This window comes from Arvicanthis niloticus, chromosome 15 (assembly GCF_011762505.2).
Source record: "Arvicanthis niloticus isolate mArvNil1 chromosome 15, mArvNil1.pat.X, whole genome shotgun sequence".
Classification (NCBI taxonomy): domain Eukaryota; kingdom Metazoa; phylum Chordata; class Mammalia; order Rodentia; family Muridae; genus Arvicanthis; species Arvicanthis niloticus.
This window is the reverse complement of record NC_047672.1, coordinates 70803308-70824308: the sequence shown is the minus strand read 5'-3', so window position 1 is coordinate 70824308 and position 21001 is coordinate 70803308. Positions and strand designations below refer to the sequence as shown.

Genomic DNA, 21001 nt, shown 5'->3' with positions numbered 1-21001 from the left:
GTGATTCACATCAGGTCTGGAGGAGGCCTCCCTTCAGAGAAAGTACAAGTTATTAGCAGGACTATTACAAAGGAAATGCTTAACAGACCGGAGAGGCCAAGTGCGCCTCAAGAATCCCGAATGCTCTGCAAGTGCTTATTAAGTTCTGTGAATAATTAATAAGCCTATTTTAGCTTTTTTTTTTCTTTTCTTGAGAGCAGATTCTCCTGGGCCTTTTCTTCAGCTGCCACTCTGTTAGAGACAGCCTTTACATGTGTCCTCTTGTCCGAGTGTCAGCTCCTTGAGGGCAGCCCTGCATCTCACTCCCAGTGCCTACAAAGTGCTGTGTATACAGTAAGTGCTTAGTAAATTTTGATTTAGTTGAGAAGCTATTAACTAAATAAATGTCAACCAGTGATGTTATTCCAGGATCTGTGCCACATGCAATATTTGGTAAAGACAAATTTTCTTGAGTAGTTAGTATCCAGCTAAAGACAAATTCTGCAGGTCAGGGTGTTCTGATATGATTGTCATAGGTCATTGTAATTATTGGCTACAGGGAGACTTTTAACTTAACAGTTACTTAGCCAATTCATTTCTTCAGGGGCAGCTATTGACACAAATGGATTCTCTTGTCTCCTTAGAACAGTTTCATAACACCTATAAAATGCACCCATTTTATTTACCAAGGGCCTATAATCGAGTGAAAACACAATTTATAAAGATACTATTCACTTTGGAAGTGCAGTTAGAAGTACAGCTCAGATAAGTGGCTATGTCTTTTCCTTCATGTGGCCTTCTGGTGCTGTCGGCTACTGTGCTGCTCACACATGAGAACTCGGCTTCATTCTTCCAGTCCTTGTGGCCTCCTCCAGCTCGCCCCGTCTCCCACTGGCATCTGGATCCACTGCAGTGTTCTGCACATAGACAGCTTCCTTCTTGCTCTCTGGGAGAGTGAGCATGGCAGAGGGCCGACTGACCGCCACAGTACAGTGTGTTTGCTTCGTTTGGAACAGCAAATATACCTGAGGGGACTGTTCCACTCCGGAGTGAGATATTCTGGGATTTTTTTAATCCAAGGACACTTACAAGTACCTGGAATCTGGCTGGCTGGGTTGCCAGTCAAGTGTGTGCTCACTTTGTACTACACCAGGTTTTGAATGTTAATGAAGGACACCTGCACTTCAAGGCAGGGAGCTAATTTGTCTAATTTATTCCTGGGCAGTTTTACAGCCAAGATGAGCGCTTCCTCTTCCCCAACCCTCTTTAGGTTCAGTTTTGATAACGGCTCCCCGAGTTGCCAAGGACTCGAGTTGGGCGCTCATCTCTGCCCTCGGAGTGGGCAGAGGGACGAGTCTTTATTCCTGCCAGCGGCTGAGAGGCACGGCAAGGGATGAGGCGTTCATACTTTCCTCGAGATTTATAATCAACAAATTCTTATCCCGAGGACTGCACTCGAAGAGCCTATCTCCTGAGTTCCCCTTTCAAGGACTTGACTGTGAAAGCAACTTCTCCGTCAAAGCCCTTATCACGTTCTGACTCCCTCTGCAGCTGCCTCTCGGCCTGTGTTCAGCCAAGACCGGCTCCTGTTGACTTAGCCCTGTGCTGTGGGCTGAGGTGTCGCCTGGCCACCAGTCTCATGGTAATTGTGGCTGGCTTCTTGGCAGGAGCTTACTCCTTCCTCTGCTCACTGGGACTCACACTGAGTTTGCTTCATCGATGATCTGACACATTGCTCTTGCTGGGGTTTTTTCCCCTCTCCTTTTCAATTGTACCTGCATTTATCTCTCTGCCACAGATCGTCCTAAGAACTCAGAGCTCTGCTTCTGTGCTTCTCTCGACTGAGATCAGCTTTTCCTTGACAAGTCCCCAAGTCCAGATAAGGGTTCCATTTCAAAGCTGTTCTTAAGAAGTGGAAGGTGCAGGGGTGGAATGACTTAAAACTTGGCCCCCACAGTTGGCTAGACCTCTTCATCCTCACTGACTTTCCTAGGCCAGCTTAAGTCCCCAAGGGTCTCTGAGAGGTTAAGTATGCCTCCTTGGGTCCCTGATGTCTCCTTTCGATGATCTCTTAAGGAGTGGGCCAAGGTTAGGATCTCGAAAGACAGACAAAGGGAGCACATGGCCTTAAATTAATACTTGATAAGAAAAAAAAATGTCATTTTCCTGTGATTAGGCTATTGCTGAGCAAAATAGATCACATTCCTGATTCTATCTCTTGGTGAATGCAAGTATTTTCTCGTGTTATTACTCACTGCCGCTGTCTTGTTCTCAGACGCATTTTATTAAAAAATGCATTCAGGTTTATCTTGAACAACAACAACAACAACAACAAATCGACTTCATGTATGTCATACTGATGCTGGAGACACTGTTCTTTGGCCATAGACACTGTGTGTATATTGGGGTTATTTATGCAGCCGTGAGAACGTAGCCATGTCTGTGGTCTGCTCCTGATGCAGAGCAGAGTTAACACAGCAGCCCAGGGACCACGCTGCTTAGACACGCCGGCTCACGAAGGTGGCTGTATGCTGGCCACATGGCTGTAAATCATCTGCTATGCTACTAACAGGAGCTCTGTGCTGAGCACTGAGCAGCACGCTTCCCTTAAATGGCTGATACAAATGACGCCATTGTATTCGACATCTGCTTTCTTTCCAGGAGGCTAGAATTTTGGGATGTGCTAGGCAGGGGGTGGCTGCACAACCAGCCCCAGTAAAAATCATGTGTACTGAGATGTTCATGGATTCCCTGGGTCCACGGCTATATTTCTGTTGCTTGGGGCAAAGTACAATCTGGTGACTCATCATGGAAGAGCAAGTGTGAGCCTAAGACGCCTGGATGTTGATGCCTCCAGAAAGTGACTGCCAGAATCTGTCCTGAATGACTGCTCTGTATCTGTGTAGCTGTAGTCTACGTCCCAGAAGCTCGACTAGCAAATCTCTGGATGAAGGAGTCACCCGGGGAACCTTTGAGCCCTGCCATTAGTTGCTATGAAATTTCAGAAAAACCACTGGGTGGCATTATCATCAAAGAAGCAGAAGTGACTGTCTTTACTCCTCACGCACCGAGGCTCATTGGTAATCTTACACGGTCCTGAAGGGTGAGGGTCTGCTGAGTTCATGACTGTTCTTCTGCTTCCAGAATGGACGTCTCTTCACCCCATTTTTTCTTTTGTTTTGTCATCTCTAAGTTAACTTACAAAGTCCACAACTTTGAAGTACTGACGTCATTAGGACATATAACTGAATGTTTAATTTAGGAAAAATATTCACTGAGAGCAAAATCTATAATGCTACAGCAGCAAATAATATTGATATGAGACCCTCAAAAGGGTGCTCCGATAGTTAGGAGATGCTTTGTGTTGGTTACTTTGAGAATTTAATGGAGCCAGCTATTTTTGCATGATGTTAAGAATAAAAAAAGTGTTGACAAGGTCTTGGGTATCAGTTTTGTTCCAAAGCCATGTGTTTGTGTTTTCCTCAAGTAGAATTAAGGTACAGTGCGTGAGTATGAAGCAGAGTGTTTTAACTTTTCCCTGTACAGAAGCAGCTGGTGTGTTGGGTGTTGAAAATATGGGCCAAACAGCAATTCTAAAAAGAGCAGGAGTCTAGGACAGTGAAGCAGGCCAGAGTAGCTTTGAAAAGATTGACTTGAATATTAAGAATGGTAGCAACGTTGAAATTCCTTGCTAGGTGATAGTCAAGTCTTGCTGTGGAGCGAAACACACCTTTAAGATGAGTTCTGTTTTTAGAAGTGACAGAATTCACAGGTCCCTTTGGTATTGTTGGATCAGATGACAGTCTAGGATATTGACATCATCCTATTCTAGGAGTTCAGATCCTTCACAAAGGGATTGAAGTTGGTGTCACTGATCAAGCTGATATCAATACTTAAGAATAGTTTATTAGATATGAGCATCGGGGGTGGGGACATGGAATGAAGTGGTTCCTTGGGCATAGAGACGGCCTCACAGAGCCTCTGGGAGCTTTTCTGTTTACTGACAACAGGGCCTGCTAGCTCTTAATGCAGGGACCTTCAAAGACACAGGGGTGTCTTCGAGGGTCTTTGAATGTTGAGATTTTAGTTGAGTTCAGGGCACTGATCTGCCCCACTAACAAGGAGGCATTAGTAGCTGTTTAGATAGCATATACAAAGAGGATTATTTAAGAGGGAAAGATATATTTTAGAAATTTTTCTGGTAGGAAATGGGGTGGTGGTGAAGATAAATCACTTTATGTGAAGGGATCTCTGGGGCCTGCAGTTAACACTGCTGATACTCTGAAGGGTATCCCGTGTGTGTCTGCTTGCTGCTGTCTGTCTCTGACACTCCCTGGAAAATGTTTCTATTTTGTTTCTTAAGGTGCTAGGTAGGGATAGAGCCCAGGGCTAGCGTGTGTTACACTGAACCATGTCCCTTGGCCCTCAAAATATTTTTAAAGACTAGCTCAGGTTTTGAGGTTTTCATGTAAGACCCGCTCAGCTGTGTGCTACACTGTCGCTGGTGCCTGGAACAGGCTTGTAGGAAACAACTTTAAAGACTCTTGAAGTCAAGCTTTGATTTAAAATGCACTTTAAGCTGTCCTCAACCCAGACACAAGAATTCCCTCTCTCTCCTTCTCTTCCCACCCTCTCTCTCTCTGCCTGTAGATTTGAATATAGCTCTCAGCTACTGCTTCAGGGCCATGAGTACTGCCCTGCTTCTGCCATGCCCCTGACATGATGATAATGGACTAACCTTCTGAAGCTTTATGCCTCGTTACATAAAAAATAATAATAATAAAAAACCCTCCTCAAAAGCATATGAAAAACAGCATAGGAATGAATTTTTTTTTTTGAACAAACTCTAAATGCCAGGGAAATGCAGCCATGGAATGAGCTGAAGTTAACATTTTAAACTCCACACCCTGAAGACTGGTTCTGGCTCATCCCCTGGCCCAGTTTACTAATCCTATAGGACAGTCTAAAGCATGTGTGGATTTTAGAGAAAAAGTGGTAAGTTACTGCAGACTCAAATGAACAGAGAGCATGATCAGTCAAATTGTAAAGATTCCCACATATAAGTGGTGTTGGCTGTCCCGGCACGCTCAGAGATGCCCTGGAAGACTGCACATTTCCTACTTTAAACATTGCCTGCTTTCACGAGCTAAAGAAAGGGTTCACACACATACGTGTTGGGCTTAAGTCAGCATGTGTGCTTATTCATCTACTGAGAGTGAATACCTATTCTGGTAGCAATAGCCCGCTGATGCAGTATATATTTATAATACACAGAGAAAGCAGAACACAGACAAAGGAAAATAGGAAAATGTGAGACGCACCATACTCCGGGACCTGCCCCGTGCCTCTCTTCAGCAGCAGCCGCACTCTTCTTCCTCCAGACTTGATGAGTTCTATTGCTCTGGCGTGGGTCATGTCTCGTGTGCTTTCCCCATTTATTTCAATGATCTGATCTCCTACCTGTCAATTAAAGAAAAAGGAAGTCAGGCAAAGATGGTTTGCATTTCCAACTATTCAAATAGTGTCTTCTTTCCAAAGAGCACCCAAACTGACTCTCTGAAGAGTCTCATTCATCCCTGGCTACCCCCTGAATCTGACTAACTTTATCAGAGGCTGTCCCCCATGTCACTAGCTGGGATGGCAAAGGTCTTAGTTAAAATACTGGAAATGTTAAAAAATGGAAAATAGGTCTGATATTACAATTCGCATTATCCTGGCAGCTTTGTTTGAGTGGAGAAGTAAATATTCTTCGGCTTTGCCATTGATCACACTGTCAGCTTTTGGCTTCGTGCGATATCTGTTTGGCACATTGGATGAGTGATTAGTCTCTGTACTTCTCGGAGAAGTTTCCGCTATGCATCATTGGCATTTCCCTGGCTGCTGTCGCAGTATTACCTTCGCGGTTAGCAGTGGTTAGTTGATATTCCAGTTTGATGATGAGTTCTCTATCACTGTTCCTGGGATCCTCTATTCTCTACCCTTGCAAGACGTTTGCATGCTCACACCTGGTTGCCAGATGTTTAGTGAAGCAATCATCCCCTCTGGAATTGTCAGTTCCCGGTTAGCTTTTGTGAATAGATATTAGGATGTAAAGAGCTTTGGCCACAAACATATTATGTAACTCCCAGAGGACCATTATTGCCAGGGGCCTTTGAATTAAAATATATTGAATTTCAGAGCAAATTACTTAAGACAAATTAGCCAGGGAAAACACAATGAGTTGCTTTGCAAAAAATCCATTATAGATGATTTATCTCTCTTTCTCTCTTTTTGGGTTTCTTTTGAAACAGGGTTTCTATGTGTAACCCTGGCTGTCCTGGAACTCGTTCTGTAGACCAGGCTGGCCTTGACCTGACTGCCTCTGCCTCCCAAGTGCTTAGATTAAAGGTCTATGCCATCACCTCCTGGCATAGATGGTTTCTCAAACAAAGATCTCACTCTAATTAATATCTATAAAGCAGAGAAAACCAAGAAAAAATCTACAGCTGAGTGTGTCGAGCAGGCAGAGGAGCGAGTGGTTGCTGTGACAGTGGCATTCCCTTCTTGTGCTTGGTGGCCTTTAGAGGCACAGGTTTGGGACGGTGAAAGAGGATGGCATCATTTCTGTGGCATCCATAGCACAAAGGATAAACTCCTAAGACTAACTTTCACTGAACTGAGTTATCTTAAAGGAAGGAAACTCAACTGAGGAAATGCCTCTATAAGATCCTGCTGCAGGGCATTTACTTAATTAATGATTGATGTGGAAGATGCACAGCCCCTGGTAGGCAGTGCCATCCTTGGGCTGGTGGTCCTGGGTTCTGTAAAAAAGCAGGCTGAGCGCACCATTAAGTAGCACTCCTCCATGCCTCTGCATCAGCTCCCGCCTCCAGGTTCCTGTCCAGAGTTCCTGCAATGACTTGGTATGAATATGGGAGCATAAGTCAGGTAAACCCTTTCTTCCCCAAATTGCTTTGGTCATGGTGTTCAGCCCAGCAATAGTGATGCTAACTAAGATAGTCTCTCCTCACGTTTCCTTAACTGTCACCTTTTCCTGTGAGGCAAGAGCTATGTCCTGGAGTCAAATGGCTTGTGAGGGGCTATGCATGTAAACTGCCAGATGTAGAGTGAAAAATTATAAAAATCATTTTATAAAATGTATATAGGCTTTTCTCTAAGCCTCACTTTAAAGGGCATGGAAAATTTTCTCTGAAGCAAGCTAAAAATGTAGACTGGCTGGTTTCAGGAACCGGCTGAACGACAAAGGGAAGAGAGGAATGCAAGTTATCTAGGTGGTTCTGAGAAACTAGTGACCATGATGACAGGGCAGGGCTGTGTCTGGAACAACTGAGAAATAGTTGAGCAAGTGTCAGGGCAAGGCCACAATGACAGGGCAAGGCCACAGTGACATGGCAAGACCACATTTTTGAGAAGAATGAATATACAGAGTGTTTTCCACATGACCCTGACTCACTTAGGTTGGGCTTCTCTGGAATTCTCCGATATTTTTATGTTATGTTTCCTTAGCAACCCCTCACCCCCTCCTCACTCCCCTGGCTTGTGGTTTTCCCCTTTTAAAAAGCCCCTCAGCCGGCCAGTCTTTGTCAATTCAGCTCCTGCGTGGGCAAACGAACTGACCGTTAACCGGCTAACTCTCCCGAATAAAGCCTCTGCTGTTTGCATCCAGATTCAGTGTCTTGTGAGTTTTTGGGTGGTTGTGACTTCCCGAGACTTGAGTGAGGGTCTCCCCTGAGAGGGGGTCTTCACCAGCAAAAGTGGAAACATTTAACCCACCCCGTGGAGTCTTCACCCATAATGGAAACCTCGGGTGTGCTATTCACGTATGGAAAACTAAAGGCTCAACGAAGTCACATAGAGGAGGTCCCCACTTCTGTGCTTCTCACTCATGTCCATCTGGCTACTGGCCACCTTCACCATGATACCCAGCAGGTATCTCAGTAGCAGAGAAACTCCCCAACATTCCCCAAAGCAGATTCTCTCTTATTTTCTAACCCTTTAAGATCAGGATTTGCCTGTCCACCTACCTACAAAACTACAAATTTCTGGGAATCTCATGAGGTGTCCCATGTATATAGCAAAACATCCATCTTGACCCTGTGCAACCCTGGTGGCTCCAGGTTTCACTTTATCAGATTATAATCCCATCTGGAGCCGCCCTGTAATCTCGCTTGTCATAAGAGAAAAGAAGAAAGGAAATTGTCCAGAAGCCCTTTGTGATGTGCTTTGAGAGTTGCTAAACCAGTGTATGTCAACAGCTAAGACAGTGAGACTCTCCCTAGAGAGTACCGAACCCACACCTCAGTATGCTTTCATCTTTTCCTTTAGTATCTTCCTCTTAATTCCCTTGCTTAAAAATCTATGCCAAAAATGCCATTTAATAAACTGTCTTTTCTGAGAAGCCTGTATCCATACTCTCTGGTGTTCTCGATGCTTCCTCTGAGCACCTTTCTGTTTTTTTTTTTTTTTTTTTTAAACCTCAACTCTGCTTCCTAATGGCTCATCCTGAAGTTCTTTTCTGACGCCAAGAATCCTGGGTTTGCTTGAGTGGAATTCCTTAAGAGCTCGAGGCTGCCGAGTACCTAGGCTGCTGAGGGCCACAGTGTGGAGCTGTGTTCTCATCTGGGCTATCCTTACAGGAATCACGTTTATGTAAGCCACAAGTATGGGCTCATGCTGGCCTGCTTAAGAATAAGAGTTTATTATGATTTCATTTTTAGTGTATGCATGTGCCATGCATGTGTGGGATCTGTTGAAGGTGGAATAGAGCATTAGATGCCCTATTGCTGGAAGTCTAGGTGGTGGTCCATGCCTGGCATGGGTACTGGGTACTGAAGGATGATCCCCTGCAAGAGCAGCCAGTGCTCTCCAGCTCCAAGACTTCTGTGAAAAAATGCTGGGTTTCTGCACCAGTTTCAACTCTCATGCATCCAGGATGTACCAGCTCAGCTCTGGCCTATACCTGGATCGTATGATGTTCTCTGCCCCCTCTTCACTCCAGTTCTCAGCTCAGTCACTCCTGAAGGAGGAGCATTATGCTGACTGAGGCATCAAGGTTCTCTTTGCCTCCTCTTTCTTACAGGCCAGCATGTCTCAAGCCCAGTTTAAACATCCTCTCTGTCTGCAACTGTAGGAATTCCTTAAATTTAAAAATTAACTGTCCCAGGACACATCCTGGGAGGAGCACATTCCTTAGTCCAAGGACACCTGCTGGATTACCCTGCAGGATTAACATTCAGAGGAAGAATGGATTCCTCAGACCACAGGGAAGGGAACCCACCTGAGGTAAGAAAGGCCCAGAGCACATAGACACATTCCCCAGGATGGACCAATCCTTGTCACTTACAGACAAAGGAGGTCCTTGCCACCTCATTCCCCAAAGACCAATCAGTTTAAAAATCACACTGTTCTGCCAATCATATTGTGCCTAGTCACTGTTTCTCTAGTTCACCCCTTAAGCTGTATAAAAACTGCTCTTAACCTCAACTCAGGGTTCTTCTTGCCCACATGCGAGAGAACCCCAGTGCACTGGATTATTATTATCGTTAAACCTCATGTTATTGCAGCAAATCCCATCTGTGAGTGTTTCTGGGGGAACGCGTCCCCTGGTTTTGGATCTTTAGGTTCAACACAACCTCTTTGTCTTCTCAAGCAGAGGTTTCTAGTCTGCTCATTAGTCGTGGCTCTCCCTCTGTTAGAGGTTTGTAACTATCCTTCTCGCAAGACTCTGAGTGTCTTCATTCAGTAAGCAGTTTTTAATGAACATTTACTACGTGCCAGAGAGTTCACTGGCAATGCTGAGTCAAATGTTGCAGTTTCTGTTTGCAATGGTTGGAGAAGAAAGTGTGTAAAGATGACAATATTCACTATATCTTGCCTATGGCACTTGCATCCATAAACTACTAAGGGAGCAGAGAGACACTGACCCCAGAATGGTGTGTATAGGCTGCCAGGAAAGACTGCTTAGTGGTGGCAACATCTCACCTGAGTTTTGATGTGCTAAGAGAAGCTGCCCAGATGAACATGGAATAACACATTCTAGATGAGAGCATCTTACATGAGACCTGAGTGTCTGAGAGCATTCTGTTTTTCAGGAACGTTCAGATTCAGTGTATCACTTAGGGATTTGGGGTTTGTCTTAAAGGCATCAGCTGGGCAGTGAGCACTTCAGCAGGGAGTAGGTTGATAAGGAAGCAGGCTGTAGTTAGATGTTTCCCTGAGCAGACTGTGAAGGCAGAAGGTTGATATGGTGAAGAGAGGGCTGTCGAATTACCCACCCAAGTCCAAGTGAGACACTGCCTTTAGGTGGAGACACGCCCCTGTCTCCTTCCTTAATGTTAATCCAGTGGGGCAGGTCAGGAATCTGTCTTGGATACCTCTCCTTAGAAGGCAGGTTTGCCTTAAAATAATACACCTTTCACCCTCAGAATACCCACCCACCTCCAACGCAGTCCCTATAAATAGCCACAAGGCTTGGCTGGGCTTGCCCGGCTTTCCTTAAAAAAGTATGACTTAGTTCTTCCTCCTACTCCACCTCTTTCCCCAAAACCCTGTCTAAATTTTTTTTTATGCTGGTTAGAACCTAAGTATAGTTCTAAACTCTTTAACACTCAGATCCCTTGTGTGGCTGACCTCTGAGCCAGTTTATCCTCTGCAGCACTTGTCCCACAACCCCAGGCAGTGTGAAACTCACTCTGACTTCGCCTTCCCTGGGAGTGGGTTTGCAGTGGGTGGTGGGTGGGAGGGGTGGGTTGGGTTAGGTTGGGGTGTTTTTTAAAATACTAATGACTTGTCCTCAAGCTTCTGTTTGAGTCTATTTGTTGTCTATCTTGCCTTTGAGTCTATTCCCAAATTCTCTTATTAACGAGACTATTACGGCCTCAAGAGGGGTCCCCAGGTCTCTTTGGTGTCATGTGATGGCTTTGCTAGGACTCCCTGAGATTTCCAGTAACACTTCTTTCCTGCTTTTTAATTCTCTGATTCTTTACTTGCCTGTACCCTGAGATGGCATCAACCTTAGGAGGTGTTGGGGATACAGGTTCATGGGCTAATAAGGGAGAGACTGGGCCCTTGAACTGAGTAATTGGCATGAGGCACAATGTGTATTTGTGAATGAAGTGTTTCCAGTGCCTCATCTTGAGAAGTGACTCCACAGTCAAACCCTGGCAGCCAACATTAACTACCTGATCCTGCTGCCTTGAGGCTGAGAGTTTGACAGAGTTGTGGGGAGCCGACAGAAGGCGGCTATCATCCTTGCAGCCATCTTGAGCCATATACCCCGACAAGAGACTTGATTACAATAGCCTACAACAGCTGAGCATACTCTGATAACATCTTGTTTTAGATACCCAGGATCTTCCCTTGGGTGTGTGAGACTTAAAGGTGTGATTTAGACTTAAGGGCATGACTTAAGGTGTGATTTAGAGATAAGACCTAAGGGCTTGACTTAAGGGTGTGACTTAAAGGCGTGGCTTAGAAGTAAGACATATAACAGGCAAGAGGCAGACAGAAGAAATTATTATTAAGTATTAGGCACTTGGAGTAGGCATTTAGCACTTGGAGAAAGAACTTGGAACTAGGAAAGAGACTAGCAATTTAGAACTGGGATTAGGACCGGAGACTAGGGACTAGGAACTCGAGACTTGGGACTTGGACTAGGAACAAGGAACCTGGACTAAGAAGAGAGAGACTAAAGAATAAACAGGATTGAATCACACTCTGTCTGGTCTCCATTCTTCATGTCCATCCTCACTCTTTCTCTTGCTGAACCCCAACCCACAGACTAGAGCAGCTTAGGGCAGTGCAGGCTTTAACAAATTAGTCCCTAAGGCCTTTGGCCGCGTGGGTTCCGACATTGATAGCTCAGGCCGCAACATTTTTGGCCCCCAAACTTGGGTTAGAGTGGTTCACAACATTTTTGGTGCCCAATGTGGGACAGCTCGGGCCGCAACACAGAGTCATGTGTAAGAAAGGGGGAAGGCATGTTAGGCTGCACCCTTGGCTTGTACATGAAGACAGCAAGGCTTATTCTCTACTGTGTTTAGTTGTATTTTCCCCTTTTGCAGACAGCAGCGTTGAAGAGGAGAGCTGTGGCAAAGCGTGTATGAAGTGGAGAAGCACAGGCTCTAGGAGCTGCACAAGGTTGGACAAGTATCTCTGAGAGTTTCAGGGGAGACCTGGGATAGTATCATCAGAGTTTGTGGGAGTCTGGGGTGTGCTTTGTGCAGCAGATTTTTCACAATTCCAGTGCTCCGTGTAGGGTCTAATCAAAGGAAGAAGAGAACAATGCTGCTTCTTTAATCAAGGTTCCTTTGTCCCCTTCTTAGTAGCTTTCAATATCTCCCACATCTCCTTGTTCCAGGGTATGGGTGAGAGATAGCCTGCTGACCCCCATCCCCTGTGTGTGTGTTGGTGTGGTATGTGGGTTATGTATGTGTCCATATGTGTAGAGGGCTTCCTAACTGGCTCTGCATCTTAGTCTTTGAGATTGGGTTTCTCACTGAACCTGGAGTTCATCAATTTGGCTAGGCTGGCTGGCCAGGAACCCCCAGGAATCCTGTTTCTGCCCCAGCACTGGGATTACAGGTGTATACTACCATGCCTGCACTTTTTACATTGGCATTGGGGATCTGAAATCAGGCCTCATGCTTGTGTAATAAGCATAATACCACACTGAGATTTCTCCCCGAACCCTGGTTTCCTTCTTTATCAGGAACAACAAGAGTCTGAGGACACTCACTCAAGATGTTACTAAATTTAGGAAAAAAATACTTTAGGGATGGAAGTGTTTAGTAGAATGGAGTCATGTTGTCATAGTTACACAGGGTGGTCAGATACCTTGAAAAATGGACCAGCTCATTTGGAGGTAGGTCAAGAGGAAGAAACAGTCCAGTCCCAGCATGGAGATTCCTGTCTCTCCCTTTGCCAGTATGAATGACAGAAAGGTTGAATTTCTATTTTCACTCCAATTCAGTTGCATGTGTAATCATTTTAACCAGAACTCTTTAAGTAAATGTGGAATGTGACTTCATTCATTTTCATCCGCTATACATGAATGATTGGTGCATGATCTCTTACTATTTCCTGATCTCATTTAACTTCCCTTCCATATCTAGTCTGTGCTCCCAAAGCATCGTCTTCCTGTTTCAAGAGATGGGAAATTAATACGAAATTCACAGTCTTTCAGGATGAAGAACATTCTTAGTGTCGATGCACTTTTTCTATATTCGCCCCACTGTAGAGCTGTCTTCAGCTAATTCTTCATCCTCTTGCCTCAGTCTCCTAAATGCTGGGATTATAGGCATGCATAACCACACCCAGTTCTGGATACACTCATATAGCCAATTCAAATAGAAAACGTGTGGTTGGCACAACAGAATCTTTATAAGAAATAAATTAAGTACGGGATTCATTTCAGGTTCCTTGTGGTCATCTGCACAAACGTGCTTGGCAGGATCTATTTATTTACTAAGTTTTTGGAGAAGCCAGGTCTCACTATTAGCCTGGCTGGTGTGGAACTTGCTATGTAAACCTGGCTAGGTTCAAACTCCCTAGAGATCTGCCTACCTCCATCTCTGAGAATGCCGGGATTAAAGGTGTGCACCACCACACCCAGTTGGTATCTGATTGTTATCAATTAATATCATTATCTGACTACAACACAACAAGAACCAATTTTACAAGATTCATGAATGACATGATTCCAGATTATAGTCTGGTGTGAGAAGCTGGGCTTTAGGAAAAATTATTCACCCATGGATAACAGATAACCTCAAGTCCTTACTTTACAAAGGTCTGAGAGCAGGCCACATCTATGGCTAATTTTCTCAGGTCCCATATCAACGTCATCTTATGCATCACTTGCAGGCTGTTTCATTGCAGTGACTCGATGTTGTTTGTGCCTGTTACACCTCCTTGACAGGCAGGCCCTCAGCTACTGAGGCTTGAGGCAGTGCATGCTTGCTTTGCTTTTCTGTTACACCCGATGTCTTCACTCCCATGGTAGAGAGAGGTGCTTTGGGCACCTCAGATAAAACTCAGACTTTCTGGAAACACTGCCCCAGCGATATAATTTCTATGGTGTTGGTAGGAAACCAGATGAGGTGTCCATAATGGTGGATCAGACACATTCTTACAGGGAAGTTAGAAGCAAATCCTAAAGGCCTGAGAGGAAGGGAAGTTGAATTGAATGACATAATAAGAATGTTAGGGTAAAAAAAAGCAGAATTAGGGTCTTCACTGCTCCAGGGGTCTCTTCTGGTACTCCTACAGGAGGATGCTAGTGGCCACAGGTAACCCTGCTGGAGCAAGAGACAGGCTGATCCCTTACTTGACAATGACTTATATATTTTTAAATTTCTCAAAAGTATTTATTATTTTTAAGTGTATTAGTGTTTTGCCTGCCTGTCTGTCTGCTGTCTCTCTGTGTGTGTGTGTGTGTGTGTGTGTGTGTGTGTGTATGTATGTACGTATACTATGTGCATGCCTGGTGTCTGTGGTGGCCAGAATAGGGCATTCAGGTTTCTGGAATTGTAGTAACTGGTTGGTTGCCAGCCAAAATGTGGGTTCTAGGTACTGAAACTGGGTTCTTTGTAAGAGTGGAAAGTGCTCTTAGCTAGCCACCTCTCCAGACTGGCCTTTTATCTTTAATGGCAGTTTTCATGATTAGTCTTTGTTACACTTTCTGTTATTACTAACCTTCTCCTCCTCTTCATCCTCCTCCTCTTCCTCCTCCTCCTCTTCCTCCTCCTCCTCCTCCTCCTCCTCTTCTTCCTCCTCCTTCTCCTTTCTCTTCCTCCTCCTCCTCCTCTTCTTCTTCCTCCTCCTCCTCTTCTTCTTCTTCCTTCTCCTTCTCCTTTCTCTTCCTCCTCCTCCTCTTCTTCTTCTTCCTTCTCCTTCTCCTTTCTCTTCCTCCTCCTCCTCCTCCTCCTCTTCTTCTTCCTTCTCCTTCTCCTTTCTCTTCCTCCTCCTCCTCCTCCTCTTCTTCTTCCTCCTCCTTTCTCTTCCTCTTCCTCCTCCTCCTCTTCTTCTTCCTCCTCCTTCTCCTTTCTCCTCCTTCCCTCCTTCTCTTCCTCTTCTTCTTTTTCCTCCTCCTCCTTCTCAAATGCTAGAAGTAGAGCCCGAGGCTTCATGCATAGCAGGGCAAGCACTTACTTCTGAGCATATGCACACCCATTTACAGTGAACATATTTTTCTAGAGGTTTCTGTTAACCACCTCATTCCTCACATTAGACTGTAATTGAATCACATGGCTGGGACAGGAGTCCATCGAGTCGGCAGGTTCTTCCAAGACAAAACTCTGAACCCAAGTGGAAATGAAAAGAGGCGTTTGAGAGTGTTCAATTAACTTACATTCTGAAAACTGAGACTCTTCCTCTTCATACCATATCCTAGATATAGTAGTGATTTAAAAGGGAAACATTCCAATATCTCTGAAGAAAGTTTACTCTAACGGAAATGTGCAATGACCCGGCAAATGTGCAGAGTCCTTGATCACGGCTACACCAAGCACAGCCTAGGAGGGATGCAGGTGAGGGCCACAGGTAGGTTTAAGAAGTTATAGGCCACTGTGTAATTCTGAGGGCTGACATAAGCTGTGGGTGGCATCCCGTCTCCTGTGCTTTCATTATTTGAGGTTTACTCTTTTTAAATATGTAGTCACAGTTCAAGAAAATGTCAGTCTTTGACTTGAATGCCTTTCTCAGCAGCGGGTGCTGCTGGGGCTGGACGTTCTAATTAACAGGCTGCCCTTGGCAGTAGTTCAGGGAGTGCTCGCTTCTCAAAAGCCTCCATCTCCCATTCAATTTTTTTTTTTAAGCCTCTGAATTTAAACATGGAAAAATTGTGAAATTAAATGAAAATCCAGTATCCTGATTGTAGAGTCAACCCCTAAATGACAAGTCAGTCTTTGTCATCAAAGCTTCTATTTCCCCTGGTGCATGTTGCAGACTCCAATCTTATACACAGAGAGCTTCACTGGACTCTATAAATCTCTGTACTCTTCCACACTCCTGCTGGTGGTTGCTGCTCTACTTCTGAGGCTCTCTCTTCTGGCTTTCTGCATGTTCTCCAGTCATCTTTTCCCGACACTCTGAGATTTGAAAGCACTTATCTTTTCAGTACTTTTGTGGATGCTGTTTTGTGGTCTGCCTAGCTGCTTTCCCCATTCCTCTCAAACAGCTTCATCTTACTCATCCCTTAAGACCAACCTCAGCTCTCACATCATCCACAAGGGGCTTCAGGGATCCAACCAACACTGGCTGTATACCTGTGTACCTGTGCACCTTGGCTGTGTGTCTGTGTATCTGTGTATCTTGGCTGTGTGTCTGTGTACCTACGCACCTTGGCTGTGTACCTGTGTACCTGTGTATCTCGGCTGTGTATCTGTGTATCTTGGCTGTGTGTCTGTGTACCTGTGTATCTTGGCTGTGTGTCTGTGTCCCTGTGTATCTCGGCTGTGTATCTGTGTTTCTTGGCTGTGTGTCTGTGTCCCTGTGTATCTTGGCTGTGTGTCTGTGTCCCTGTGTATCTGTGTATCTGGGCTGTGTGTCTGTGTACCTATGCACCTCGGCTGTGCACCTCGGCTGTGTACTTCTCCTATGCATTCCTTTAGAAGGATTTCCTTTTCCCACAATACTGTAAGCTTCCCAACAGCAAGGGCCGCAGCCCCAAGGGGAAATGCCCATGTATATCTGTCTAACAGCTGGATGCATGCTCAGCCAAGGGAAGAGATGGCTTTCAGATATTTCTATGTGCCTTTGGCTTAAACTGAACTTAATTAAGGTTTATAATGAGAATTTAACTCACTTTCGTATCACCTGCTTTGACCCAGACTAAATGACACACAGCATATGTACATTCATACCTTATAATCTATAAAGCCTACCTATAAATGGAATCTATTACTAATTGTAGTAATCATCTTCCTCCTCCTTCTCTTATAATCATCATGGAAGAAGAGAGAAAAGGAACACAGTTGTAAGCTTTGCATAATGAGCCTAGGAGGGAAGCAGCTGATTGACTGAGGGAGTGTTAAGTAGGAAATGGGGCAAATACAGTCTGTGGAAATATTGCCGAGAGGCGAAAGACTCTTCTTGGGTTGTTAAGTGCTGCCACAGAGGAATTCCTATAGGATAGAGATGCTGTTTTGATCTTATGACTTTAGATGAAATCTTTAGGAAGAGAAGCTCACCGAGTGCTTGGCAGGTAGTCTAGACCCTGAGTTAATACAAAGAAATCACTACAAGCAATAGAATGTGGAGACAGAGTTTAAAGGCAAGCTTGTCGGAGCAGAAATAGTTTGTACAAAGGAAAAAAAAATTAAGTAGCCCTATTCCATTTTCAGATGCTCGTTTAACTGTTCAGGCAAGAAGAGACCGGGTAATATCTTAAAATCATCTGTCTGAGCCGGGATGGAAAGCTCTCTCGGCAAACCCAGCCAGCAGCTTCTACTGCTGCTCAGAAATCACTTATTAGGTCATGAAGCCAGTCTGCCTAGTTGATTGAAAAATAATAACAAAAAAAAAAAATCACAGTGGAAACCTTAACTGTGGACTGTGTGTGGGCTGTCATTTTCCTTCCCTGCATGTGATTGAGATCAAAAGAGAGTATCATTCTGCATACTTGCCTAATCAGATATACTTACTTTCCAGAAGTGATCACCAGCTGGGCTGTGAGCTATGGCTGCTCCTTTGGCACATGATAATAATGCCTGCATTGCTGAAGTTAACCATCTTTCATGTTGCATTTACCTGTGCACGCTCTGTGAGTGTACCAATTTTTGACCTGGCCTGGTAGCTACGTAGGTTAGAATACAAATAGTATATCAGGATGGGTAGCCGCATATAGCCTTCGTCAGCTATAGTCTTGAGAATAATTTAATGAAGGGATTATTTTTGAGCTTGGATTGGAAGGAAATGCAAAGGGCCATGGAGGCGGCAGTGTGTCAATGGGCTGGCACTGCTACCACCTCTAGCCTGAAAGACCTGAGGAAGGAAGGGTAAGTTGCTGGGCTCAAGAGAGAGAAGCATGGGAGAGGGCTGCCAGCCTGGAGTTGGGGCTGCAGAGAGAAGTGCAGCTCGGCCCAGAGCACAATCATGGGAAGCAGCAAGGAAAGAAACATCCAGCTGTCTATGGAGAGAGAATACAGACTCATGTCACCTCCTCCCCTTGTCAGACTTCCACCTCCAAATTCCTGGAAACTGTGAATAGTTACTTTATATGGGAAAGGACATTGCAGAATGTCCTGTCTGTCTGTCTGTCTGTCTATCTATCTATCTATCTATCTATCTATCTATCTATCTATCATCTATCTATTAGTCTACATACTATCTACCTATCAATCTACCTACTATCTATCTAAATCTATCTATCTATCTATCTATCTATCTATCTATCTATCTATCTATCTATCTATTGATCTATCTATGGCTAGGGATGAGATATGAGGCTCTGTACTCTAAGTGATATCCCAAACTCCATTTTTTTTGTATCCAGGACTGAACTTAATACTTCACGTATACTAGAAAAGAACTCTACCACTGAGTGAGGTGAGCTTTTTCTCCACTCCAGCTTTGAGAACCATAAGATGGGTTATTCTGAATTATCTGGGTGGGTTCAATGAAGTGCCAGGAGTATGAATTTAAGAGAGATGAGGGGATAGAAGAGGTCAGAGGAGAGAAGATGCTAAACAGATGGGTTTGAGGATGGGTGAACAGGCTAGATGCTAAGGCAAGCAGATGTCTCAGAACACTGGAGAAGACAACATCTTCCCTGGAAGCCTTTGAAGAAGCCACTGCCAACTGGAGGCCTCCCTTCTAACCCAGCAAAACAGATTGGACTTTTGACCTTTAGAATTGTGAGGCAGTACGAGTGCATTGTTCTCAGCCACTAAATTTGTCACCATTTACTATAGCATGAAACAGAACTGACGGTCACAGTTTCTTTCTGCTGGCATTTCTTGGTGGCCAAATCTGACTTGTACTGGAGGCCAAGAGTGAGTGGTCCAGATATAGCCATCAGTCTAAGGTCACTGCCTAGGGCTGGGAAGGAAAGGAACCGACTTGGATGAGAAGGATAAAAGGAAGAACACACATTGGGGGTCAGCAGATACAACGTGGAGCAGAGCCAGACAGTGAGTGAATGTGACAAGTGGAGTGACCAATGAGGGGCTTAGGAAATACTCCGAGAGCAAGATGCATGATGTCAAAGTCGGTGGTGTTCACTCTTCCCAGCTTGCACTGGAAAGGTGGTTCTGGGAAGCCTTGCTATGTTGTAATACTTAGTTTTAACCATGGATCTCCCTTTAATCTTCTTTGTTGGAAATCAGTGGCATCCGCAGCTTTCGAAATTGCCTCAGAGCTCCCCTTGCATCTGTCCATTTGATATTTTCTTTTGTTTTAAAAGAATTATTAGCCAGGCAGTGGTGGCGCACACCTTTAATCCCAGCACTTGGAAGGCAGAGGCAGGCAGATTTTCTGAGTTCCAGGCCAGCCTGGTCTACAGAGTGAGTTCCAGGACATCCAGGTCGACACAGAGAAACCCTGTCTCGAAAAACTAAAAAAAAAAAAAAAAAAAATTATTTATTTTAGGTATTTGAGTATACCATTGCTGCATTGCTGTCCTCAGACACACCCTTTACAGATCCCTTTACAGATGGCTGTGAGCCACCATGTGGTTGCTGGGAATTGAACTCAGGACCTCTGGAAGAGCAGTCAGTGCTCTTAACCTCTGAGCCATTTCCCCAGCCCCATTTGATATTTCTGTAAATGCTACTCTCTTCCTCCCCAGGGCCTTTCCTTTTCTTGCCCCCACTCCCTGTTTACTGCCCCTTTCTTCCCCACTTCTTTCTGCCCACATGGTCATGGTTTGGACTTCTAAGAAGCCACCACTGTCCTGTTATGTAGCCTACTTCTGGTTTTGTATTTCTCCCCTTCAAACACCTGCCCACACCCTCATACTCCTTGAACAGACCCAGTGCTATGTGGCCCCTTATGAACCTTGATCCCTCTGACATCTCATTCTCGCCCCTCCTCTGTTCAGTTGTCTGGTTCATTTCTTATCCTTCCTGATTTTCCTACTTGACTATTTATTTATTATTTACTCTTGGCTATTATTGTTAACATACCTTACCACTCTTCCTACTGTTTCTTGTCTTCCCACCTCATCTTTAATCATGGCTACTCTTCAAAGTTCTAATCAGATTTTCTATAAAACCAATGCAGTCTTCTTTGGCTTGCAAAGAGAGGCAAACCTGCAAGAGCATTGCTTCATCAGCAGGTCTCAGAAGGAGACAGCCACAAGGTGGAGGCATCCCTTTGCTTTTAGCATTGCGGTGTCTGCTCACATAGCTGGCTAAAAGCAGCCATGGTGATTGCTTCTGTGAGAAGCACTGGGAAATAACCTCCCATGGAACTTCTAATTCTTTTACACAGAGTACAGCTAGAGAGCTGAGACCACGCTCCCTGTTTTTATAATGTTTCCAGTATAATTTACTATGTGTGTGTGTCTGTGTGTGTGTGTTATATGTATGTATGTGTGTGTGTGTGTTGTATGTATATATGTGTGTGTGTATTGTGTGTCTGTGAGTGCATATGTTCATGTGTGTTGGGCGTACATGCATGGGTGTGTGTGTATGTGTGTGCATATATGTATATTTACTGTGTAGTCTGTGGGGTATGTGTGTTGTCTGTGTGTGCTATGTGGTATATGTGGTGTATATGTGTGTGTTTGGTGTGTGGTGTGTGAGTGTGTGTGTATGCATTTATGTGTAGGCAAATGAGAAGTGTGGGGAGCCGACAGAAGGTGGCTATCATCCTTGCAGCCATCTTGAGCCATATACCCTGACAAGAGACTTGATTACATCAATCTACAACAGCTGAGCACACTCTGATAACATCTTGCTTTAGATACCCAGGATCTTCCCTTGGGTATGTGAGACTTAAAGGTGTGTGACTTAAGGGCTTGACTTAGAGATCAGATTTAGAGACAAGACCTAAGGGCATGATTAAAGGCGTGACTTAAAGG

The 21001-nt window shown here is 44.6% G+C and overlaps 1 protein-coding gene across 1 annotated transcript in view; it reads right to left on the bottom strand.

Annotated features, from left to right (window-relative positions):
- The window catches only part of LOC117720486 (membrane-associated guanylate kinase, WW and PDZ domain-containing protein 2-like), a 94265-nt gene that overhangs the window by 38369 nt on the left and 34895 nt on the right, over positions 1-21001 (bottom strand). Inside the window, exon 4 of the mRNA XM_034518948.2 lies at positions 5301-5439. Coding sequence (XP_034374839.2) covers positions 5301-5439 — 139 coding nt within the window. The remainder of the gene's footprint in view (positions 1-5300; positions 5440-21001) is intronic.